General features: G+C 39.2%; 1 protein-coding gene across 3 annotated transcripts; it reads right to left on the bottom strand.

Moving 5' to 3' along the window:
- Nucleotides 1–4,603: 4,603 nt before the first annotated feature.
- Nucleotides 4,604–25,521, bottom strand: Elmod2 (ELMO domain containing 2). Of its 3 annotated transcripts, XM_023703792.1 has the most exons (11): nt 25,416–25,521; nt 24,572–24,833; nt 24,386–24,454; nt 24,141–24,287; nt 21,855–21,883; nt 18,887–18,984; nt 17,150–17,279; nt 14,688–14,821; nt 12,074–12,142; nt 10,810–10,943; nt 4,604–6,845 (listed from the first exon to the last, which is right to left on the bottom strand). In XM_023703792.1, exons 4-11 carry the CDS (start codon nt 24,280–24,282, stop codon nt 6,700–6,702), a joined length of 882 nt encoding a protein of 293 aa, XP_023559560.1. In that variant the 5' UTR covers nt 24,283–24,287; nt 24,386–24,454; nt 24,572–24,833; nt 25,416–25,521; the 3' UTR covers nt 4,604–6,699. The 3 variants fall into 3 exon arrangements, with proteins under 3 accessions (XP_023559560.1, XP_023559562.1, XP_004643681.1); XM_023703794.1 differs by lacking the exon at nt 24,572–24,833 and having other exon boundaries at nt 24,141–24,289; XM_004643624.2 differs by lacking the exons at nt 24,386–24,454; nt 24,572–24,833 and having other exon boundaries at nt 25,415–25,521.
- Between the last annotated feature and the right edge of the window lie 1,297 nt (nt 25,522–26,818).

Here is a 26,818-nt window from a genome sequence, read left to right on the forward strand (position 1 = left end):
GCCCTGGGTCGCTCTCTTGGTTCCACAAAGCCATCTTCATGGCTAGACTTAGAGCCCCTTAACTCCCCGATAATTGAAGATATAATTTAGTGTCTTTATTTTCACCAAGGGTTGCATTGTAAGTGGTAGACTGAAATCAATTTGATGGGATTCCAATAACATAACTTTGGGATTACAAATATTGGCTTCTGGGATGGAGACGAGAACCTGGAAGTGTCTCCTACAGTCTCCTAGAGGCTACAGTCCTCACCTCACTCCACCCAGGTTGTACTGACTTACAGGCAGTGAGAAATCATGGGCTACGTTAGTGAGAGGCATTAGGAAGGTTTATTAGGAAAAAGAAAGACGTGCACACTCAGAATAGCGTGGGCCCTCGAGAGGGAGCCTTGCTATGATCTGGGATAGGGGTTTTCATATGGTCTTCAGCTGTTGTCAAGATGGGGACCTAGGACACGTATTTCCACTGTTTGTCAGGTGGCTCAATGGGTGGGTGAGGTTGGAGTGCAGAGCGCTGACATGTCTGTAAGGGATAGGATGTGTTGCTTCCCTGAGGACAGCAGCATGGGAAAGCACAATTTCCGGGTGAAGAGAGGGGGCCCAGAGCCCAATTTTCAGCTTATTATGTCTTCAAGAGGTTTAGGATTTTTTTTGCTGTTTCCTGGAAAGGAAAAAGGTATTACAGCTTTTCGTAACTTTCATGTCCTCAAAGTGAATTCTTTCATTTCTTATCCTTTTCTCTTCCTTCTTTCCTTCTTTCCTTCCTTTGTTTTGAGATACAGCCTTGCTTTGTAATTCAAGCTGGCCTTTAACTCACTATGTAACAGGTGGGCTCTCAAACTTCCAGCAATCCTCCGGCCTCAGCCTCCCAAATGCTGGGATTACAGGTGTGCACCACCAGGCCTGGTGACTGAAGTTTTTCTTAAAACTACAGTTTTAAAGTATGGTTTTCCTCATCTTTTCCATCTGCTTTTGTTCCATCCTACCTCAGTATTTTGCTCAATAGCAAAACCCTCCATGGCCTGACTTCAGATGTCTCCCTCACATCTCTTTCCTGTGTCATCTGCGGCCACTTCCCAAGGGAACTGAAAAAAAAAACCCTTTGCTTAAGGACTGATTCTGAGGGAATCCAAGAGGAAGACAAGCCCCAACCTTTGAGCAGAATTCCCTCAGGAGTCTAGCAACACCAAGGGCACTGGACCCTGTAGAACAGAAAATCATTCGGTTTTAAATGCCTTGCTACCTCAGAGCTGAGACAGGTGGATGATGGAGCCACTGTGGCCTGACGAATTTTCCCAATCCTTCTCCTCAGATTAAAATCAAATATAAAAATTGATCTCCCCTGGGCCTGACAGTGCAGTCCTCTCTTGGACTGGTCTGCTCTCAGGCAGTGTATCAGTAAACTCCTAGCTATGCTATATTCCTTGACCATTGGCAAGTTCTTTTTACCACCTATAACACCAGCAGCAAATCACATGTGTGCCTCACATGGGAATTTCTCTGCTGGAATACTAGTCCTACGCTCTGATAATCTTAGCTGGCTTTTTTTTTAAATGCCATTTTCTGACTTCTCACTAATTTCAATTATCCTTGGGCTAGTCTACTTTGCATCACTTTGTAGCTGCTGTTAGATCTATTTTCCATGGTCTCGTTTTTTAAGTCTATTGTCACCTGCTTCACCTCCAGCTTGTAGCTCCAATAGTCTTCACACCTGTCACTGCTGCTGCCAGGACAGCATTTCTATCTCCTAAACATTGGATTCCTTTTCATGGACTCCTTTGTCAACTTAGCATCCACATCTTGTATCATTCCACTTAGCTTTCCATTTGTATCTTAAGCTCACTGATTTTAAATTCCTTATGCTTCATTCTATTATCTTTGAGCTCTTATTGATCTGTTCAATTTCATCATTATGTATAATCTAATTTTTTTTTTTTTAAATTTCCTCCCCTCCCATTACTCATGGGCCTTTTCTGGAGTTGGGAACTTAGGGAGGCATTGTGTCACCTATTGTTTTTTCTTTGGGGCTGAGCATGCAGGATCTTGAGTGGACTATATTACTAGTACAAAGATGTCTTTCGTTAACATCTGCTTTCCAGTGATGGTAACTTGGCTTTGTGGCATAGCTCTTCAAAGAACTGTTTACTAGGATTGGACCTGGTCGCTATGTACATGGAGACAGTTCCCCTCCCTGGGGGACTGTTCCTTTTCTTTGCATTGCCAATTCATAGTATTTTAAAGAAACGCTTGCATTTTATCTGAAATTGCAATTTTGGTAAAATTCTTCTTAAATTCAGTATTTGTAGGACTTATAGCGATGTCGTTCTTGATGTCACTTATTTGCTCTTTTGTTCATCTTACCTAAATTTGTAAGTATTAGATTTTTTTCATGAAATCGTTGTTTTATACTTACTTTTCTCTTTAACAGTTTTTCCTGAAGGGGACACTAGTGCTTAAGAATTGTTCAATGTTTTAACAAAAATAGAAATGTAGTATGTGGGTCTTACCTGCACTATACTAATTTTTCTCATCAGTACATTTATTTTGTTCTCCATAAAACCCCTAGAGATAGAAATTTTAATTTTCATCCTTTGTATTTCCGATATGCATTTAATTAGATTAATGCTACAACTGGCACCAATTGTACCACGTCCTGCTTTAGTTTTATTCAACTTTTTCTATACATAGTATTTTATTTCAAAATAAGATACACGCACACATTGGTACGCTATACAGTTGTAAAAATCAAAAAAGGAAGCTTTTCTTATGAAAATAAACCCAAGCTACATAGTAAAGTTCACAGCAAAAACAGTGCAACGCAGTACTAAGGACCCTCACTGCATGAGACTGGGTCCTATGAGCTGGAGGTGGAGTCTCTAAAAAGCAAGTACATTTTCAGTCTCTTATTCAAATACATCTTAGATGATTATCATCTGAGTTAAAAATTCACCAAAATAAGGGGATGATTTCTGTACATTCTGACTTATCTAAAACAGGATTAAGGGACTGGGGATATAGTTCAGTAGCATAACCACCTGACTGGTAAGCGCAAGGTCCCAAGTTCAATTCCCGGTAACTAAAAAAAAAGACAAAACAAAACAAAACGAAAAAAAAAAAAAGGATTATATAAGAAAACACTCTCTTACATATAAATGATTTAAGAGTGGGGAGGACAGGAAGGCACCAAACTATTAACAGAAAGGTTTATAATTTCAACATGTTTTTATTTCACTTGACATCACAAACAAAATGACATCACATTACACACTATTGCTTTCATATAAGTTAAATTATCCAAAGTTAGACCAAAAGTTACTTTGTTTAAGCTATCAACTGGCAGTTCCAGGGAACACTAGTGCTTAAGTACTTTTCAATGTTTTACCAAAAAACACAGAATCATTCTATAATAGTAATGTAGTACTTCGGTATCACCTGCACTACATTTTTAACTTTTATCATCAAAAGCTAAAGACAGGCAAAACAGAAACATAAGTCATGATTTCTTAAAGAAAACTAAGCCATTGATCTTCATTTAGAGATTGCTATTGAGATGTTCATAAATATGAAAATGGAAAGGAAGCCTCCCGAGACCTGTTCATGGAGAAACAGGACAGACATCTATCCTGAGAAATTCGCTGCTGCTCCCCAGTCATTATTTCAAGAATGATAATCAACATTATTGCCTGCAAGCCAAACGTCCTCTTCTCTGTATCTTGATAGTGTGCCACGTTTTTGGTATAGAAATAAGCATCCACTTTGTATGCTCATGTAATGATTCCCTTTTAACCAAATGTTACATCAAATTCGATTTCATTGAATGCCCTCAAAGGGGAGAACAGCATATCATCAATTACAAACACTGGTAATAAGAGTGAAGAGGACATATTCCGACATAGAAAAATACATACAAATCCATGAAGCTCTTAAAAATAGAAAAAAATCAGAAGGAACAATTGAAAGAAAATGATTGTTTTCTAAACTGTAAATGGTGCTTATTTAGGACAAATATTTTGTCACCATAACATTTATAGGAAGCTGATCTAGGTTTACACATATCCCATTTCTTTAAAGATTGTCTTTCAGAACATGTTTACACTGTAAATGTTGCAACTGTCACTTTTAGATTGTTCTTGTTACTGACACCATCTCTTAAACCGGGCACACACAAAATTCGTTTCCACGTTGTTCTCATTTTTTGATGCTAACACTAACACTTTTCCTGCTACTTCAATGCCAAATCATATTTTATCACTATCTTGGCATTTTACTAATTATAGAAATAGTTAAGATTCTAAACACATAAAATTTTAACACATGTTGAAAGGGCAAGTAGGAAGGCTGAAACACTTACATGGTTCTGTTCTCCTACATCACTACCACATGTAAAGCAAGTGCTCATGTTACCGTATAACTTATGACTGGTGACAGGCTGCCTTTCCAGACTATCAAATCTTGGAACTTGTTGTGGCTTTTGGATCAATTTGTTATAGAACTGTCTGAAGTGGTTAATGATCATTTTAAGCTAAAACAACATTATCTGTACTGACAGAGATTTAAAAAAAAAATTACTGAACAAACTTTATAATTACATTTTCTTGAAATACTATTTTTTCCCCTCCCTTGAAAAGGAAAGACTTAACAGGCTATTTTTCCATACTTCCAGTATTTCTTAAATACATATAGTAACAAAGGTTTAAATGAGTTTCAAGGTCTCTGTTGTTGAAAGATAAACATTTTTAGCACAAAATTGGAATGCCAACAATTGCTTACCACAGACTAGTCAACACCTCAATACAATGAACACCAATGGTTAACATTTGTTTTATTAGAATTTTGCTACACATCATAAAGCTCTAGCTGGACAATAAATCGTGAGAATATTTTTAAAAAACTAAGTGAGGATATTCCCAAGATTGAAAAGTCTATCAGAAATTATTAAATTCCTGTAATACTGCAGAGTTAAATTTCTATTATTATAATAAAATGAATAAAGTTTTAAAAATAGTTTTATCTTACTGAGAAAAAAATAGTTCTAATGCTGCATCTGTGACTTCCCACTCGGGCATTTCGTGCTTCTTTCTGATCCAACTGGAGAGCTGGGCTGCCACAGCGAACGACTTGAGGAGCACAGCGTGCGCTGCGTCCGTGCAGGCTGCGCCTTAAACACCCGCTAGACACCACACTGAAAGACGCGCAAAATGTCATGCTGCAAATCATGTCTCTTAACAAGTGGGTTCTGAAGGGCTTCAGGAGCACAGAGTAATGAGATGAACGTTCCTGGCCTGAGGCGCTTCGGGGTTTTGTTTTATTAGAGACAGGGTCTTGCTGTATAGTTCAGGCTGTCCTTGCACTCATCACGTAGCCCAGGCTTGCCTCAAGCATGTAGGAATCCTCCTGCCTCAGCCTCCCGAGTGCTGGGATCATAGGCATGTACTATCACACCTGGCTATAAGCTTTTTTAGCCTTTCTAGGAGTAACAACTTCCAAACACACCAAAAGAAATTGTTCCCATTAGTCTCATCTCATCTAATCCTTGACAGCACTTGCTGTCCTCCTGAGATTTAAGGAGAATAAAGCTATATCAAATGCACAGTCATCAGTCTCAAGCTGCTTTATTATCCCAGACTGTTAACACAGGTCCGTACACCACCACTCTACAAATGCCACGCAGTCAAAGCAAAAGTTAACAGTCAAATAAACCAATGGGGTTTAACTGAGGCTTTTAAGTACCTTTTTCTTGTTTAAAAGACAGCTTTATTTTAATAGAAACTGTCTTTTGATCACAATCAAAATTTTCTCAGCAAATACATCTCTTTTAATTAACCACACAGGTGGAGGCCCTCACACTAAAGCACCAAGTAAGGCTTTTTTTTTTCCTTACGACTGAAAAAAGTAAGTTCTGAAGATGAGAAATGCCTTGTAAGTTTAAAATAACATCAACATTTTAAGTGTTATTTAAAAACAAAGAAACACTGCCATTCTCTCATTAACTGTTATGTTCCAGTTATCTCCACAAAGGAAAACCTCCTTCTTTATCCTGGCTGCCATCTCTATACTCGTTATTACTAATATAAAGTGGCCTCTGATAAGTGATTGAGATACAAACAAAGCAAGCCACGCAGAGCTACGCTCAGGCTGTGCTGCAGCTCGGGGAGAGGGCCACGCAGTGTGCAGGAAGGCCTGCGCTCCACCCCAGCACCGCCACCTGAACGAAACAGAAAACCCACCGGAAGCAAACAACTGCTCTTGCTGTTAATCAGCCTAAAAATAAAAAGACAAAACAAATTAGAACCAGTCATTTGCAGACTAATGAGAAAAAATTTAAAGAGCTTTGAAAAAGACACCAATTGATAGTTACAACACATAAAAATGAAAACTGATTTTTACACATTTAAATCAATCAATTTAATGTAAATACCTGACTTACGCTTTTATACTAACAGACTAAATCCCAAGCTCCAAACTGTAGTTCACATGAATGTACAGAAGGGATCTTTGGAAGGATAAGGTTAACTTTGGAAAACAGTGTATAAACAATTGTAAACATACACTGATTGTCCACTAGCTTTCGTAAATAGAATATTTCTGAAGTATTTTTGTAGGAAATTATATGAGTGTAATTGATCAGATAATTTCTATTACAACATATAAATTCTGTTGTGTGTGCAAAATGTGGTAGAAATAGAAGCTACTAAGGATGGTTTATACTTTTAAAGTAAGTGCTACGTTGCAGTCCATTAAGAGCCCTTTAATCTTTTCATGAAACTTCTCTCTATATAGGTTGAAGTACATAATGCTTTCTGGTTCCTCTTCAAACCAAAACTTGTCAAATTCATAGACCAGATAACCTGTAGTTAAAGAAAAGAAAAAATAACCCTTACTAATAAAATCACATTAAACCATATATCTAGAAAGAATGTAACCTTTTTTCCAGTATTTTTTCAGTATCTTCATACATTACCCAAATGAACCCTTAAAACGCTGAAAATGTTTCATGAAGCCAAACCCAGACACACACACACACACACACATGAATTTACATGTAAATTTAATATTCAAGCAAATTTGTTAAGCTGCTGTTTTTAAATATGCCCATGGTGAGCACAATGCGCTTGTTTTCTCCAGAACTGCACGGCCGAAGGCCTGCACTTCTTTCCCGTTCTACCTGAGGAAGCAGGCTCAGAGGCTAAGTGATATGGCGGCATCTGTAAGCAGTGTCATAAATTGGACTTCGGTTTCCATTAGAATTTCATGGCACCTCCAAAAGGCTTTCCAATCTTATTGTTTTTAAAGTTACATTCTATTTTCACTTCACTAAAGCTCATTTTATATGCACATAATGACAATAGGACAGACAGAAATTACATACAAATATAGTCTGCGTTCACCCTCATCTCCACCAATGCTTTGATAGAGATGTAGATAAAACAATAGTAACATTCTTAGTCGGAAAAATCAAGTCATTGAAAGCTTATCATACATACCATCTGATTTGTTATTGTTTCTGCCTACTAGATATAGTTCTTTTCTCACATGTTCTATAAACTGCTCTTTTATTACTGTCAGTAATATGGCCTAATCGGACGTCTTCAGAGGCTGGATCAAACTGCTCAGGTCCCAGAAACTTCCCGCTTCACAGCCATGTCATTGGTGTCTCACACTGACTCAGCACCACAACTCTAACAGCTACACTGATTTATTAAAACATCAGAAAACTACAGGAAAAATGGGATCAAAATTCTAGGAAGCTGGCAAGGTTACCTAGATGCCTAAGCTCTGCAGAAAATGATGGAAATAAGCTATTCCATATAGAACACAGATTGTTCTTTTGAAGTTCAGATGTTTTGAATAAACTCAACAGGAAGTACCATAAGAATGTTTAAACTCAAAATTCCTGCCTGACTTGCCTGCAGAGATAACAGAAATGTTCTAATACTGGACTATGATGGTGGTTATCATAGGTAATGAACTGGGTAAGTTCATTAACACTCACTGAAATACCTGCATTGGGTACAATTAGTCCTCAAGAAGCTTGCTGTGGAGGCATAACATTTGGTTACAGAAACCTGAGGTGTAAATGTTTGAAACCCACTCCAGTCCTTTGGTGCTCAAACACTAGCCCCGAGACATGCTGGACAGCGGCATCTGAAAGCTGGCGGTCTGCAGCCCTGAGCCCTTGCCAGGTCAGCTGGTAGCAGCTTTCCAGGGGGTGGTGGTGGGTACCTGTCCACAATTCATCAGTCAAGAAGGTGACAGTGGGACTAAGAGGCCATGTTACCACGATCGTCCCCAGGCTTTACACAGAACACCATCACATCAGAGCAGGAAGATTGAAGAGAGCTCAGGATAGATCACAAGGAAATATAGATGAAAGTAAACTCTTTGTAGTTTTCTGTTTTGGAAAAAACCCAATGACTATACATAGTTTCAAGTTGTTATTCTAGTTAGAAGAGGCTCCTTTCAGAAGAAAAGCAGAACCTTATGAAATATCCACTGATAAATCGATTTTTTTCTTTTTTCTTTCTTTTTGGCTGGCTCAGGCTGCCTTAAGGGTGGGTCTGGTAAGGCATGTGGAGCTGGGGAATCAAACTGTGGTCCCCTGCACCTGACTGCATTTGCATGAACAGGCGCTTGAACAGCTGAGCTAACTTGCAGACTCCCTCCACTGATAAGTGGTATGGAAACTATTTTTTGAAACTTCTACTTAACAGGAAAGCTCCTATGTGTGCTAAAATGTCTCAATAAAAATGAAAAGTGTAGGATAAGCCATGCTCTCACATGGGCCTGAACCGACAGAACCTAGGTAACTGAAAGGGCTCTACTTGCCCATCCTGGATGGGACTCTGAGGCCCTTCCCAGGCAGAAGCCCATGGAGATGCTGCTGTCAAGGGCACTGGAGAACAGTGCAGGACCCAAAGGTCCCCAAGTGACCAGTCTTTAAGGACAATTTGCACTGTTTACCTATCTACTACCCTTGTATATTTACTTCTCTTCAGGAAAGTGCTGGAGGGAGCTTTTGGATTATCTTAAAACTTGTCTTATATTTAAGAACAGCATGTAACAGGACATACTACATGAAAATGAGACACAAGAGGGATGTAAATCTGGGACAGGAAACCCAACAAGACCAGTCCATAGCAGTGAGCTGAAAGACAAGAACTGGTGACCAGGGAAGGAAGAGGTAGATCTGGGTGAAAATCTAGTATGGTGTCCAAAGCCCCAGAAAGAAGACCGGCTAAGGCTCGGCCAAGGCACACTTACGGCAAGGGTCCTTTTCAGGTCACAGGGTGGACCTCCATCTCACCATCTGTATGCCTGACAGTCGCACTAGGGGGGATTTGGATCTAACTGTTATGTCAGTCTAGGAGCAGGTAAGGCATTCAGCCAGTCTCCAGGTCAGTCAGGAGGGCCGGGAGGGTCCGCAAACAAAGCAGAGAGGGCCTTCGATGGTAAAGGAAAAGGATCTTCACTCGACTTGGTATAGTCACCAAGGCTGTCCGTCCATCTGAGGACACCAGACACTGGGCTCTACCTGGTGGGCCCATCACCATAGTCCTTTATCAAATTAAGAAAAAGGTCAGCAGCAGTACTGGGGCTGGAGAGAGTGGCTGGGCTATGGCTCTCTATTTGTAGAGCCCCGAGAGTACACCGAGGCGTTTCAAGCCAGGATGGATGAGATCACTCAGGAGACAGGGAGAGCTACTGAGAGAAGCGGGCCAAGGGCTGGGCTCCACACGCTCCCACACTAATAAGGCCCTGCCTGTCTGGCAGATCCAGAAAACCGGGATTGTGTTCAAGAAGAGTTGTGGTCACTGATGTCTACTGTTAAAAGAACATGTAACATGAGGAAAAATCATGGCAGTCCCATGAGGCATGAAAAATACTGAGAAAATGAGTTTCAGTGAAGTGACATGAATTGAAGTGAGATAAAAACTGGAGGTGAAGAGAAAGAATGAAAGCACTTATTTTGAAGACTTTAAGATGAAGGGACCAGAGCAATAGACTGGCACCGGGAGGTGCCTGCTGCATGGCAGATCCTGATTCTTGGCTTCCAAACAACAGCTTCCGGGCATGGGTCTATTCAGTTGAGCCTTCAGTGTCTGAGCATCAGCAGAGTGGAAGTTTATGAGCAGTGGTACTGGCCACTGCTTGAGGAACGGTGGTATAGTATTCCTACCACCACCAGAACAACTTCCCTTGAAACGAGAGGGCTCAAAAGCTCCTTTAATGGACTTTAGAACAAAAAAAAATAATCTGTGCATGGTAATCTAATTCATTAGCTAGCAATAAAAATGGAAACTTCATTTTTTTAGTTGACTAGGGAATGTCTACAGAATCATATGAATTTGAAACCTGCATACATGTGAAAACTGCCTCAACTCAGTACACTTTTTTCTAATTAGCAAATATAAAAACTGAAGTACAATGTACTCCTAGAGACCTATCTTCCATTATTTTCTGGTTTCCAGATCCTAGACAGCGGCCTTGAATGTAGCTCAGCAGAACAAGCACCTGCCTGGCAAGCACAGGGAGTTCAATTCCAGGTGCCAAAAAAAAACCCCAAAACAACAACAACAACAACAACAACAAAAATAGATCCTAGATAATAAAATGGTAAACACAAGCATTATACTTGATATAGTAAATCTAAATATATATTATACCACAACAACAACAACAACAAAAATAGATCCTAGATAATAAAATGGTAAACACAAGCATTATACTTGATATAGTAAATCTAAATATATATTATACCTTCCTAGTGGTTTAAAGAATTTCTCAGATCCATTAACTCAATGTAATACTCACAATAAAACTGGTGAAAGTGTTCCATTGTTGGCACACCAGGAACAAAGTTGTACAGATGAAACTTCAGAGCTTTGTTCTTCAGCAAGCTATAAGCCATCTCTGTGAGATTGATTCCAACTATTGCATAAGAATACCTATGTCAGAAACATTACCAGTTATGCCAATAGCCAGATAGCTCATAAAATAAATTTATATTATGTAAGGAATCAGTAAAAGGTGACTTTTTAAAAAATACTATTGCTTTTAGTATAATTTCTATAAGAAAAATAAATCAGAAAAATTTTAAAAAGTGTTTTCTAAAGCCTATTGATTTTTCTGGATAAAATTTAAGAAAAAAAATAAAGTCCTGTTCACATGATTTCTAAAACCAAGAAAGCACTAAGTTCATTAAGCTTCAATGATCTCTAAACTACAGTAGAGAAGCTGGCATTTTCTTCTCCATTATCAGGATATTTGCTTTTCTCATCTAACACTATTACTGTTTTCTTAAAGATAGAATATATAAACAAAATAATACTAAAGCTAATAATATAACCTCAGTTTACATTTTATTTTCTAAATTTCAAAGCTAATTCCCATTTTCCTGTTTTTAACTTCAAGCCATTCCTAATCCTATTTTCAAATCTATTCTCAATAAAATTTTATAATCGCTAAGTCTCTATTTTATAACTATATTGTATCTTGTCATAAAAATGTACTAAAATACAGTGCAGCCTTGGATTGTGAGCAACTTGGTTGGCAATTATTCTGCAAGATGAACAAACATTTCTTTATATATACATCTTTTACAAAAATTTGCTCTTATTTTTATAAAATAGTCAAAATGTACCTGTTGGGACACCACCTTTCACCAAAGCTTTATGACTACAACCTAAGTCTGTATTGATTAGTGGCATTTTTAGTGCAATCAGGAGTAAATGTTTCATTTACCAGAAAAAAAAAAACACCCAAAAACCTAGTTTTACATTGTAACTTGAGTGACCGCCCAAGTGGCTGTCACATGGTCACGGCTGGCCCTCTTGCTGCTCTGATGCACAAGTGCTTTGGGCTATGAACAGAGTGAATTATTCTTACAAATCAAGGTTTCACTGTATATACAAAAGTTTATGAACACATTTTTCCTTAAAAATAACGCCTCATCCAATATTCTTTATAAAGTTCTTATTAGCATAGTATTTTAAGAAGTGATACCCTAAAAGAAAGACCCTGGCATGCCTTCAAATGCATTTAATCATCTAATCGGATTTTCTGTTATTCAGCTTACCCTAATTTTGGATGATTTGAGCGGGAAAGGATCTGATGAGCTTCCCTGGTGTAATTTTCACTGAAGTACCTAAAAATGTTTAAGGAAAATCATGAAATAAGCATATGTCATTCAGACTGCATAACAATATCCAGAGACAACTGCTATAATCAAAATAAGAATCCTAGTGTTGCCATAATCATCCCAATTTCTGTCCCAAATCACTTACTGACTCAAAATAATCCTAAGAAATTAGGCCTATCCAGTACAAGCACAATCTCTGGCAGAAGTGTAAAATATACTTTTTAAAAAATCACATAAAAATTTTTATATATATATACATATATCTTTTAATAAATTTGCTCTTATTTTTATAAAACAGTAAAACATGTACCTGTTGGGCACCACCTTTCACCAAAGCTTTATGACCACAACCTAGTCTGTATTGGTTAGTGGCATTTTCAGTGCAATCAAGAGAAAATATTTCATTTACCAGAAAAAAACAAAAAAATCTAGTAAACTAATTCACTGCAAGTAAAACAGAAGCACTACATACAGGAGGACCATAGAAAGCGACCTATTTCCAAGTTCAAACATCCTTCTGGCCTATGCTAATACAACCTTGAGTTGGTAAAGAAGGGACCAAATGTGTTCAACTTTGTCTCACTTCATAACCAATGGTGCTCGCAAAGGCACAATCGATGACTGGATGGACATTGATACACAAATAAATATTAAAACACTGGTTCTTAGGTTTCCATTGTAGAGGGCATAATCATTAAAATTTGCTCATAGAGTAGAAATGTCTGATCTTCCTGTGCTTTTTCTTCTACGGACTAGTCACACATTCTTCAGGGGCTCACAATTTGAAGCCACTGAACAAGGAGCTGTTAACTCAATGTCTGCAAGCGAGGATCGGTCAAGGTTGAAGGTGGCCCTTGCAATTTCCTTCGAGGATGCACAGACGTTTCATGGGCACATTCTCTGAGGACAGAATACACACAGCTATCTTCAGATCCTCAGACAGATCTGGGAACCCCATGAGTCTTGCTTAAGGCAGTGCTTTCCTAGTGCTCCAGTTCTGCTTGATCCTGGGACTGTTTATATTGCATTTTTGTACACAACACTCTTCATAAAATTCAGCATTCACTTACATTCTAAAAGTGAAACTACCCTTAATCTGTAAAACAGCACCTTTTAATTTCCTTGCTGAACTTCCTGAGCTCAACTTACCCTGTGCACTGAGTGTCACACCTCCTCCCCTGTTCTCCCGGCTCTTGCCTCTCCTCCCACCATTCCTTCTTCCTACATATACTTTTGGTCTTCACTTGATTCTTCTGCTTTGCTGCTTCAATTTCCTCATTTATTCAGATTTTTTCAGTCTCCCTCAAAATCATTTTCTACACAACATCCTTTCTTCTTCTGTACACACGCCCTACGCATTTATCTTAGCCTTGTTATTTATCAAATCATCAACATACGTCAAAGCCAGAAAGTATCTTAACAGACTGTATGACAAAGGGCAAGAAATTGAAAAATAATTGCATAACTTTAATAGCTTGCCTGTTACTCGACTGTGTGTAAAGAACAATAAACCATATCACAAAGGAATCACGGTTAGGTCATTTTAGTACAGTTTTGGGAATCAAATAGTTACTTGCATATGGTAATTTTTCCAATTAGTTTATATTAATTCTAAGTGGAGTGAAAATATCTTGAAGTCAAAGGTTTACTAGAATCCCTGACCTCAGCCTAGAGTCAAATTCTATTAAATTATTGAAACTTTATACTGAATTCTTTTCTGAAGGTGCTGAGATATAATTTTTAAAATTAAAACATTAAGATTACGTGTCATCTCTGAGAATTAGCATTACTGGGTAAATAAATGCTTATAAAGTTTAGGTATTTAAAGAAATCATATAGTTTGTATTTGAGAAAAATATGGAAAGCCTACTATGAAGTCCTCTTTCCCCAAAATAGCCTTACTGATATTCACCCAAATATTAACCTAGTGTAGCTCAATTTCAGAATTTTTTCAGTCAGAATCAGCACTTGGCCCCACATTTCAGACATTTTATAATCTTTAAATCACAATTCATGGCCAGACCCAAACAATAGAATCCACCATCCCTATAGGAAATTCATCTTCCAGTTTCTTCTCTAGAATAATTCTCGCTATCATTTATGATTTCAGTTGCATGTTTTGGGATTTCATTAACGTATATAATCATAAATAATAAAAACTGGAAGAGCAAGTCTATGTTGGCTCTGAAGTCAGGGATTTATATCAGTTGCACAAGTAATGTAGAATACACATGAAGAGACCTTTCATCATCTTAGTTATCTGTCCCTAAATGGAATCAGAGCCCAGAAAGAAAAAGAGGATATTTATAACAAGAAGAGAGTATGCACAGCGCCGAAAGGAATACCAGCAGAGATCAGGAAGAGCAGGGGAGCAGGGGGCTCCCCTAGGACTTCAAAGGCTGTGCCGCTGCACACCGGCATATGCCCTGAGCACTGCGTTATGATTCAGAGCTAGTATAAAGCAACTAGATCAACTCTTGGTAGAACGGAGCTAGACAGGAAGCTGTATGTAATTTCTTTAGAGAAAGAAAGCAAGCTTAGTTTTACTCACACCAGGTTGATCAGTCCAAGTATGCCCATGCCTCTGAAGTCTGTTTTGGGGTCATCACCCTGGAAACCAATGTCGGCCCACTGCTTGGAGATCCTGGCTGTCAGCTTTACCGTGGGCATGAGGAGGTTCCAAAGCTGCATGACATGCTCCCATGTTATAAATCATGGTGACGTTCTAAATTTACCAAGACATTTCCTTTCTCATGGTTTATATAACTAGTAATTCAAGGCTTTTAAATAACAAACTTTTGTAGACATATCATAAACAGTTCAACAGACGTTTAGAAAACTTTTCAATTACCCTAAAAATGCAGTTCATTTCTTCAACCAAAATGACTTATAAAGAATAGATTTTGAGGGGCTGGAGAGATGGCTCAGTGGAATAAACGCTTCCCTGGCAAGCGTAAGAGCCTGAGTCCAATCCCCCGTTCCACCAAAAAAATAAATAAATAAATAAATAAAAATAAAGAATACATTTTGAAAATATAACAAATAATATAAAAGAACCTAAAACAGTAAGACGTTTTATTTACTATTTTTGGTTAATTGCCTAACAAACACAGCATTAGGGCAATTGGCCTTGTATATTTCAACTGGCTGTACTATAATAGTGGATGATTACCCCTAGTTGATTAAGCCCTAATCTGAAAGTGCAAGTAGGCCTGAGGGAGGAGATCATGAAACCATAATATCCCAACCTATATTATAACTAGTTTATAAATATTCAGTTTTGAAAGAAAAAAAGTTTTGGTTTCAAATAATATCCTTAAAAAAAGAATTTAATGGCAGTTATCAGATACTAAATACCAACAAAACAAATCAAAACAAAACAGACTTACAAAAGCTAATTTAACAAAAAGCTTGTGAAAATTTACGAAATAGAAACAGTTCCACCCTCCATTTCACTACCATTTCTGGCACTGTGGAATAAAGGACTCCTAATGGAAGGCTCTTGTTACCTAAAATAAAATGTAAAAAACTGGCTTTGAAGCCAAATCTAATCATTAGACTGGGCTTCCTCTTGGCCCCACTTTTACTAACACCACATACAATCGGTTCACATTAACACCTTGTGAATTCCACAAGGAGTGAGTATGTCAGTGTGTGTGCTGAGATGTGGTGTGAAATCAGAAGAACTCGAAGTTACTATGAATAAGCACCAACGCCCTGGTCTCCTGCCCTGCAGATTCTGATTTCTTGAGGACAAAGTATTCTGGACTCTATACACTAGTAAACTTGAAGTCTAACGAAGGTGCTCCTAGGGCTGCACTTGAAGCAGCATGGATCCCACAGCTTTTTAGCCAGGGAGATGGCTGAGTTACACATGTCGGGTAAATCACTAAGAAGTGGCTCTCTGCCTCCAGGTCTGAATTTCATAATGAATCATCAAAATAAAATGCCCTAGACTACAATGTTAGCACTTGTATCTTATCCCTTTTAAAAATGGGAAGGTATTCAAAAAGAGTCTGAAATGAAAAAAATAACTATGAGGATAGAAAACAGCATTAATCCTCAGTGAGTGCCAGATACTAATTTAAATACTCGAAATACAAAAGGACGATCCCTACTACAACCCTTAGAGATATCTATTTTTAATGTCCTCATTTTACACAACCAAGTTGTGTTTTAATTTTACAATTAGGTGAAGTATATGTTTGATTTTTTCCCCTGGAGAAAAAACACTTGTTTTTAAATTTGTGGTTCTTACTTAGATAATGTTAATGTTTCTTTCCATAGTACTTTTGTTATAATGACTCTTATTTCCAAGTATAATATGTGCAATTTTTTTTAATCATTTAAAAATATTAGAACAGACATATAGGACAGCAATAAACTGCTCTTTTCTAGACCCTACTTCCTAGTACTAACATGAATCACTTCATTTTCTCTGGGCCTTAGACCCCCGATTCCTAAAACTGGATGATCCGTAAAGCTTACTCCAGGTCTAACACACTTTAATTTTGGCACTTCATTTACCTTACATATTTACACCTCAATAATAAAAAATAGGAAAGTTTAAAAAAAATCTATCATGACATTGCCTATTAACATCCCATAAATCTTAAAAGATTTACCTAATAATTTATAAAGGGATATACATGGTCACAACTTGAGAGTAGCTAAAAATAATGCCAAATATACGGGAGCAATTTATTTAAAAAGTACTGTGAAAATCTGAGGATCCATAGATTTTTGGTTAAAAAAGATCTTTATGAATTTATAATTTATTTCAGAATTAAAAGCATTAAAATAAAATTTATCTGACATTTTATTGATGCTTATGAAATTATAAATACTGACCAAAAATCTTTCCATATCAATGAAACCTAACATAACAAAATTCTCTAAGGGGCAAACCATTTGGATAGCTAAAAAATTTTTAGATTTTAGACATAGATCTTGCCTAGCTCAAGCCTGATTAGTTGTTCTAGCATCCAACAAATACAAATATTAAAAATTTACCTTCAGGAGTAGCTTTTCGTGTTGTTCATTATCAGAATCATATGGCCTTTTCCTCACATTTTCAACATCCAAATAGAGTTGTTTATAACCAGTTATCTGTAGTAAGCATGACTTCATACAGATTTTAAAACTGAAAATAAAAAAATTAGTTTTAAAATCATACTTTTGTATCACAACAAAGTAATGCCTTCCATAGCTTCATAGCTTGTAGTTCCTATGTCTACTTAGCACTTCCTGGCTTTCAGTATAATACAAGAACCAAGTCTCCTTAAACACTCGAGATGTACCAAGAGTTATGTAGGATATGATAAAACAGGCTGTGGGAAGACGGCCTAGAAACAGCAGGCCGTACAGCCCCAAGGCTGACCCACCTCTTCTCCTATTTCCTGTGGGCAGTCCTGGGCACCCCAAATCTATTTTGAGATACCACCAACAGAACTAATTCTCTAAGCATAACAAATAGCTCTGTGACAGTTTATGTGCATTTTTCTAACTAAAAGAGCTTATCTTCCCTGAAGAAACAGAGAAGTTTTGAGATTAATGATCTCATTGACCATTAGATCCCAGACCTAGAACACACCAAGCTCTGATCCACCTCTCTTTGCCAACAATTTACATCAAAGGTTGGGGATGCAGCTCAGAGGTACAGTGCTTGCTTAGTATGCACAGTGTCATGTCTTTTTTTTTTTTTTAAATGTATTTAGTACAGAGTCTACAGGGTCTCACTAGACAGATTGGACTTGTAGTGATTCTCCTATATTCAGCCTTCCAAGCACTGGGATTACAGGCATGTACCACCACGTCCAGTCTCAGTCACTGGCTCAGCAAGCCCTTGGAGGCAGGGCTGGCACGGCATATTGGGGATTGAACCCCGGTCCCCATGCCTGCCTATGCAGGCGCGTTAGTCTGCCGAGCTATCTGGCCAGTCCTCAGATGTCATATCTTTAAAATGTCCCTCAAAGTAATCTTCACATTCCTAACTCCCTGGCTATAGTTATGGCTTCATCATTTCTTTCCTGTTTTGTCTTTATTCCACTATTAGCCTCACACATCTACTCTCCATCTTGCCTCAATATATAACTGATAGTGCAGCTTATGTGCTGAAAAGCCACAGGCCCACATCTGGCATGCTGGTTTGGCCTGCAACATGTCAAGTGCACCACCCCAGCATTCCACGGACCTCCTCTTGTGGAACAACAACACACAAGTGGTGGTAGTACAGCAGAGCTCTAAGCGAGGACAGAATAATGCACCTAACTCAGACTAAAGAAGCCAGGGAAGACCTCACCAGAGGACAGAACAACTGAATCGTGAAGGGCAAGGAGGACATAAGCCTATTATGTAACCCTGGGAAAGTGATGGTGAGGTACCCGAAAGGAGCCAGATGGTATGACGACAACTGCTCTAGGCCAGAAGCTGAGACGGGATTTAGTGAGTGGCTCTCACTGACTTCTGCAGACCCCAGCAGTCCACTTAGTGAAGTGAAAGGGTAGAATTAGACTTGCTCCACAAAGTGTTAAAATTGTGTGATCTCTACACCTGAGAAGCTGTGAACACATCATATCATCATCATATCATCATCATCACCATCACCACCATCATCACCATCATCATCACCATCACCACCACCATCACCACCACCATCATCATCACCACCATCATCACCACCACCACCACCATCATCATCATCATCATCATCATCATCATCATCATCACTATCATGTGAAAACAACACACCTGGTATCCTTCTCAGGGTTAATATTCTTTTCCTTCATTATATCTTCCACACATTTGTCCACTTCACTCTCAACTACTTGTGTTGCATTCTGTAAAATCTATTGACAAGAAAGTTGAATGAGAAAAGTCCATCCCATGGAGAACACAGTGAGTATGTTGGTGCTCTCATTTTATTTAGCATTGTCCTAGAGACACGATACCATCAGTTCCAGAACCTCTCTATGAAGTAGTAAATGAAACAAATACTGCAAAGTCTCTGCAGAAAAAAGGAATTACCCTTCACTTGCTACTCTTCATCTTTTAATTTCTCCTTTTATATCCAAAATGCTCATTACACCCAGACACTTCTGCATGTACAAATGTTGCATCTGCGAACCAAATACAAAACACTGGGTATTTTTTTTGTTTTTTCTTTGGGGCAGGAGAGAATGGGAAAATATAAAGTAAAATACAGTGAAACAACCACGGAAAGAAGACAGGGAGAGTTGAGGAGTTCTATTTTAAGTACAAGGTGGTCAGGATGCTTGGAGAAAAATTCATGACTGACGAAAAACCTGAAGACAGGCCAGGAGGGAGAACATTCTGGCTCAACAGAGCAGCACGAAGGCTCTGGGACAGGATCATGATTTTGTGTCTGAAATGTAAAGTGGTGTGGAGCTGATGACATGGGAGCAAGGCCAAAAGGAGCAGATGAAGACGGGGCTCAGGGAGGTTTGGTGACAGCAGAGGTGCTGCTGGTAACTTCCGGCAGAGAGAGCTCAGCTGTGTCTGACAGGATCAATTCCTCACTAGGGGGGTGGGCTAGAAAATGTAGATGTGATGAGCTTAGTTATGGTTTTGTTCTCTTTGCAATTTGAAAGCTGTAAGAACATTTCACAGAACAATCCATTCTAGACGGTTCACTACCCAAATATTTTCAAATTTATGACATTTTGAAATGCGGTATGCTCAGGTTGGGAAATGCAATGACTGTTCCCTACAGAAACAAGGTTAGAGCAGTTAGGATCCAGAGCAGAACTCCACAGCACACTAGCAGAAGGATCCTTAGAGCGTGTCCTGAGCAGCCCGAGAGCAGCAACAGTATCACCTGGGCACGCTTTAGAAATGGGAGCAGAAGCAAATCAGAGATCCAGGGCATGGAAACCTTGGGGGCTGCTTAACAGGCTTCCAGAAGATTCTGCTCAAGCTTGAGGGCCACTCTTGTAATCAGATTTGAAATAAAATACTTATCTGTGCAAATCTGCTATGATTTGATACTGATAATTTGGGAAGCTATATCCCAAGCTTCAATTAAAGCAACTATGTAGGTGGATACGGTAGAAACAAGCAGCAAATTGTTAGCTTTCTGAACTACACGTTCTCATTTAAACAAAATTTTAATCACTCCCTAAGACGCTGAATAAGAGAAGAGTCTAGACAATGGCTCTCCAGCATTCATTCAGACACATGAGTTACTGTTACATAAACATTTCCTTAATAAAAGACTAAGTGAAGCACCTAGTTTTTAGGCTACTCACCAGAACATAAGACACCCCTACAACATTCACCAACCACTGTTTCCAGCACAAATCAGTAACTCATATAACTTTCATTCAACAGTGGCAAGTCAAATTTTTTACTTTGATTAGCATTTTACATCATGACCAAATACAAGCATATACAGATATTGAAAATACAGAGATCTGCACATACACAATTAAATAATTTCATAAAGCAATATTTAATCTCTAAATTAAATTTCTAAGTATTTTCTATTCTATTTTGTTGTTTAATGCTAATTGTGGTCTATTAATGGGATTTCAAATAATGATTCAGACCACCCATACTCTATCTTGGTCAGATCAAATAGCTTGTATGCAGAAAAAATTGTGAACTAATACAGGGAAGTAACAGCATGTGGTAGACTAATTACTGGCCCCAGTTTTTCACTGCCTTGTATGTCAATTATATACTCACCTGCCTCTATCATAGCCTTATGGTGAGGCATAATATATATTGCTCTACTTCTTGAAATGGGCTTGGCCACTTATTTTAACCAAGAGGATGCTAATGGATATGATACAAGAGAATTAAAATATGGGCCTCCAGCAATCTACTATGAGATTATTCTGTCGGTCCCCACTATTTCCCCCACCTGGGTGTTAAAGGCAAATGAACAGACCTGAACTTGGCACCAGCCTGAAGAGCCTCATCAGTTGACCAACAGAACATGAGCAAGAAACATATTTTTTGCTCCTGAGATTTTTGTGACAAGTTGTTATATAGCAAAAGCTTATGACTATACAGTTATGAGGTAGGGCTTCTTAGGCCATCCCAAAAAGTACAGGATTCCGGGTCTGCTTTATCCAAAGCTGCTTGCTGTTCTGCCACATAGCTAGCCCTACAGACTTAGAGAAGACTTTCTCCCTCCAAAGCTATCAACTCTCTGAAGGCAAAATAAATGCGCAAAACCTCAGAGCAGGACTAATTATTCAAGGAACTTCACTATGCATGAAAAACATACAGAGAAACACTTTAAAAACAATGACTTTTTTTTGGTTGATATTTTATCAATTTTTTTATATTCCTTCAAGTTTTATTTGAACTATATATTTTGTGTTTTTAAATTTTTTCCATAATTTTAGAGAAATAAATAGCAATGAGACAGTTTCAAACCAAATTGGTAGGACAGTTCCAATAATGAACTCATTGCATATTGCCTTCCTAGTGGTTGTACAAGATGCTGACATGATATCCTATTTACAAACACTATACATTCTCTTAATTCAAAGCATAGAGGGATTTGTTCTAAAACAATGACTTCTTTAAAAAAATGTTAAAACAATGACTTAAGAGGGAAAATTTATTTAATGTTCTTTATAGCAAAAACATTAGCAGGACACTAAAACTAATTCTAAAACTTAAACATTTCTTTAAAGAAAAAAAAATGCTCAAGTTTTCTAGAATTATCATCCTAGTATGATCTTACCTTATTCTTGGAGTAGGTCAAAGAATTTTCTGAAATTAAAAAAAAAAGTTACCACTTTAACGCTATTTGTGATTTACTCCATAACAATAAAAATATCAAACCACTAAATTATGTTTGAAAAGATATAATTTCTATGTGAATAACATAGCAAACATTTTAAAATCTTATTCTTACAAGATAAGTGAAGTAGGTACTGCTCAAAAAACCTTAATAAAACACAACATAGCGAGGCAAAAGGTGCTACCCAACCGTATTTCCCCAGTTCTTTTTCTATGTAGGTCCCTGAAGTGTCCACAGCTAAGTTAGGTCCCCAAAACTCATCCACTACATTCCCTCCTACAGTTTCTTACTTTGTTGGCCTTTACAAGTAAACGTTTAGGGGCCAGGAGATGGCTTAGTGGAATAAGTGCTTCCCAGGCAAGCACAAGGGCCTGAGTTCAATCCCCGGTTCCGTCAAAAAAAAGAAAAGAAAAAGAAAAAAAAGAAGTAAATGTTTAGAAGTGCTAGCAACTGAATACTGCAAGAACAAAAGGGCAAAGCCATTTGGCCAACCACACTCTAATCAGACAAAGAATAAAGCAGCTCCTCCATTTCTGGCATGTTTCAAGAATGACAAGAAAAAAAAAATTCAGCAGCACAGAAAGCAGAGGTAGGATTCCAAATTTAAGGCCAGCCTGGGAAAGTTAGTGGCCTCAGGTTTCTAAATAATTTTTTGTTTTTGTAAGGGGTGGGAATGTAGCTCAGTGGTGAAGTGCTGGCTTAGTAACCATGAGGCCCTAGGCTAAGAAAAAAAAGAGCTTGGCATATTTACTAATCATCATCATCTCCACAAACTTGAAAAATTAAAAGAAGTCTTTTCTTCCAAAATTAAGCTTTTAAACGTAGGATTCCCCCACATTATGAAAAATCAACAATACTGCCAGCACAGGTTTCTTATCAAAGAGGTATTTTGTTCTTCTAAGGGCAAATAAAAAAAGTAGGCATTGGGGCTGGTGAGATGGCTCAGTGGTCTAAAGCACCTACTTAGAACAAGCTTAGCAAAGCACAGGAACCGCAGTTCAATCCCCCAGCACCACATGCCAGCCAGCCGCGCCCCCTGGTGGGCTGAGCTGGCCACACACACACAAATACATAAACAAATAAAATTAAAAAAAAAAAAAAAGTAGGCAGTAATTGAAGTCAATCAGCAGTTGTAAGAAAGTAATTAAGCTTAAATTGTCGGGTTGCCCTAAGGCACACCCTGTCAGATCCCCTCACCGTGGTCTCTGGTGTACTTTCCAATGCCACACTCCTGTCCCCCAACTTCATGGAGTGATTTTTTCTTTTAAAACCCACCTCATCTACACACAAGATCTGCTTAATTCATGGTTCTTCCACTTAATGCACTGCTCGCATTGAACCACGGTCCCTGTGCTTTGCTAAGCTTGTTCTAAGTAGGTGCTTTAGACCACTGAGCCATCTCACCAGCCCCAAGTCTATCTTTTCTAAAAAGTGTTTCAAACCACTTCTCTCTCACTTGTGTTCTAATTTAGGGCAATACTTTCAATGAAATCTTGAAAAACCAACATATTTCAGAAAATAAGAGTAGCGCTGGCCAACAGAAAGATTATGCAAGTGAAATGTGAGTCACAAATGTACCACAAAATTCTCTCTAGTCACATTAGGGTAAAAGGAAACAGGTAAAATTATTTTAACTCAGTAGATCCAAAACAGCATGTCAATGTATAAAAAATATAAACAATGACATGTTTAGCGACTTGGAAATCTAGTGCATACTTGACAGTTGTGAAACAAATCAAACATCGGTGCCACATTCCAAGCTCCTAATAATCATACCTGGCTATCACCAGGAGTTATGGTACTGGACAGTACAATTCGGAGTCTACTAATCTTCCTAGGGACCACTGAACACCAAACCACTGTCCTTTCAGGAGTAAGACATGAAAAGACTGGTGAAGGGTGCTTCTAGACTGAAGCACCTCACTCCTCCCACTTTTGTGAACAGGGGTTGCAGAAGTATAGGAAGTTTTCTCTAGCAAACAGGTTAGAATCAAAAGAAATGATAAACTGAAGAAACCACATAAGACCATTCTGTGCACAGATACACACTTGCAGTTGGTTTCTTTTTCTATAACACAATTTTAGAACTGAGAAGGCTCAAACAGAAATCACAAAGCTGACAAAAATCCAGTGTGACCCGACCAGCACGCACACTACTACACTGTCACTTTTTCTAGTCTTCAAACTTAAATTCTTTTAAGGTTTTTCTTTTTTCAGTAACATTACCTATCCTGTGTGTCCTTTGTGCGCCTACATAGGTATCAAAAATTCGTTGTAATTCACACTTTCCAGTCATCTGTCGTAAGAGCCATTTCATCCAAAATCGAAAAAAGTGCCCGTAGAAGAACTCCCACAAAGAAAGAAACATTTTTTTTTTTTCCCTGGGGGAAGGAAATACAGAACACAAGCTTAATGGCCTTAAGTTGAATTTAAAACTGAAAAAAAAAAATAATTACAATTTATCCAACTCACCAAATGTCAAATTATTTTTAGCATCTATTAACTAGTTCACTGTGTTTTGTGATCGTTTCATTAGGCATCTAAGAAAACGACAGATATAATATACACAAGATAATTAATTAAATGATGGACTAATCAAACGTCAACGTATCATTTTTTAAAAAACCATAAAAAACAAAAGAACTTCACCAACCTACCTAATGGCTTAAAAGAATGATAGTAAGATGGTCTGCCGTTTTGAATCGATTGTACTGTATTTCACAGCTTCCTGTTGTAACTTCTCACTCTGAGAAGTAGGACTGATCAGCCCAACTAAGCATCAATTAAAATACTCCAAACATCTCAACTGTTTTCATAATAAGTTCTTCTTAAGCTTCCGTGGATGAGCTGCTGCAGCTGGGCCATTACCAGCTGAGGTCAGCGAGTAAACGCGCTGCACATGGCTTACAAACTGAAGCCCTAAGAAGAAAATAGAACAAATCACGCCCAATCCTTCATCTCCCATTCAATTACGTGAAGGGAGGAAATCCTAGTGTTTTAAAAATCCAAACAAAAAAATCCTACACACTTAATAACCCTGGATGTTATAACAAAGAAACTCCTCGCTGGTGAATGGAGGGGGGGATGCACGTGAGGGGAACACACTTCAACACAGCGCTCGTCTCTGGGCGGCCCGCAGCACCCCGCAGCCGCGCCCGCTGCGGACGCGGGCCTGAGGGCTTGCGAGCCGGCCCTGGCGCAGCTCGGGCCGCCTGCGTGGCACAGGCGGCGGACCGGGTCCAAAGTGCGTTCCTCCAGCCCGCGCTCCCGGGACAAAAGACGGGGGCTGCCCGGCGGAGGGACGCCAGCCCGGCGGGACCCGCGCAGCAGCAGAGCCGGCCCGCGCGCGGCCCGGAGCTGAGACAGCGGCGCGCACAAAGCCCCGCCGTCGGGGCGCCCCGCCGAGCTCCCGCAGAAACCGCGGGGCTCGCGCAAACCCGAGCACCCTCGGCGCAGCCGCACGGAAACAGCGCAGGGTGAGAGAAAAGAAACGGCGGCCACCTCACAGGAGCGGAAGAACTAGGGGGAGCTGGAGCTGCCTCGGTTTCCCCAACTGCAAACAGCCAGCAACGGAAACGACGCTACTCGCGGAGCATTCCCTGCAAACACCGCGACCCGGAAGTGCGGGAGGGAGGCCGCCGCGCCTCCTCCCCCGGCTCCGAGCCCCGCCCCTAGGGCCTCTTCCGATTGGCCGGCGCTCCTCCTATACCCGCGCTGGGGGCGGAGCCAGCGCAGCCACTGCGCATTGAGTGCGCCCGTTCCGGGGACGCCTCGCGGTTTCCTTGGCAACGACGCCAAGGAGACACGCCCCGCGCTAGCGTCGTTTCTCCCTGGAGTTTCGCGGAGACTGTTCTTTTCCTCAATAAATACTGAACGCATTACTGTATTATTGCTAGGCAGCGGAGTGTGCCTTTGGTAACTTTTGAATTGCCAAGGTTACAAAGGCCCTCTCATATGTAGTCTTCTGTGAAGTAATCAGAAATTGATTCAGTTTATAGACGATAGAAAGGAACTCAAATCACTTGATTTGCCCACGGCCAATACGTTGCAAATAAAGAGAGCTCTATATCTTGTGAGAACTTAGGAATTTTCTCATAATGATAAAATTTAAGTTCATTCAACATTCGTTCTTTAATGGTTATTTCTATTGAAGAGGTAATTTACACACATGAAAAGGGAAGAAAAAAATAAATAGGTGTTGGTTGTCTATAATGCATGGGAGGCGGCGACCTAGCGCAGCGGTTCCCGCGCCGGGCTCTATAATGCATGGGGCAGTATTCCAAAAAGGATTTGAACAGTAAACCAACAGCAAATATTTAGTATGTCAGGTGTTAATACTAAGGACGTTTGGGGGAATTAGCTAAGGCCCACTGGGGAGTGTGGAGGAAGTCATCATACAGTGTCGTCAGAAAAGTCTCAGTAATAATGACATTTGAGCCTTACTGGATGAAGTAAGGAAAGGGGATCTTACAAAATCCGGAAGAAGAGTATTCCAAGCAAGTTCACAGGCTTTGAATTTAGCATGTCTGAAATAGTTAAGGAACAGCAGGAAGACTAGTGTGGTTAAAGAAGAAAACAAGGCAGAGAGCAGACAATAAGTACAAATTGTGATGGAAATTTTAAAAATCAAAATCAACGAGCAGTCTAGTTGACATCACATTAGAACAAAATAAGATTAGGATGGCCACCACGTAGCTCGTCTGTCAGACTCACTTCGCTGGGCCTTGCCTGACTACACCAGATATAATCCGACCCAGGTTAGTGTGTCCGCACCCAGCTGTACCTCTGCACTTTCTAGCAAGGAGTGATGACCACCACTAGGACTCACTCACTTCAAGGACTTTCTTCCCAGAAATGAGAGAAAACAGATGTTGCCAAATAAAATTTACCACACTTTTAAGCCT

Source organism: Octodon degus, unplaced genomic scaffold (genome assembly GCF_000260255.1).
Source record: "Octodon degus isolate 3935 unplaced genomic scaffold, OctDeg1.0 scaffold00180, whole genome shotgun sequence".
NCBI lineage: Eukaryota > Metazoa > Chordata > Mammalia > Rodentia > Octodontidae > Octodon > Octodon degus.

Coding starts and splice junctions, on each gene's coding strand:
- Elmod2 (XM_023703794.1), bottom strand. CDS start 24,282: ATGTTTCTTTCTTTGTGGGAGTTCTTCTACGGGCACTTTTTTCGATTT. Junction 21,884..24,140: donor ACAAAGGACACACAGGATAG/GTAATGTTACTG, acceptor TTTTAATTTCAG/AAAATTCTTTGACCTACTCC. Junction 10,944..12,073: donor TCAAATCATCCAAAATTAGG/GTAAGCTGAATA, acceptor TTTCTGACATAG/GTATTCTTATGCAATAGTTG.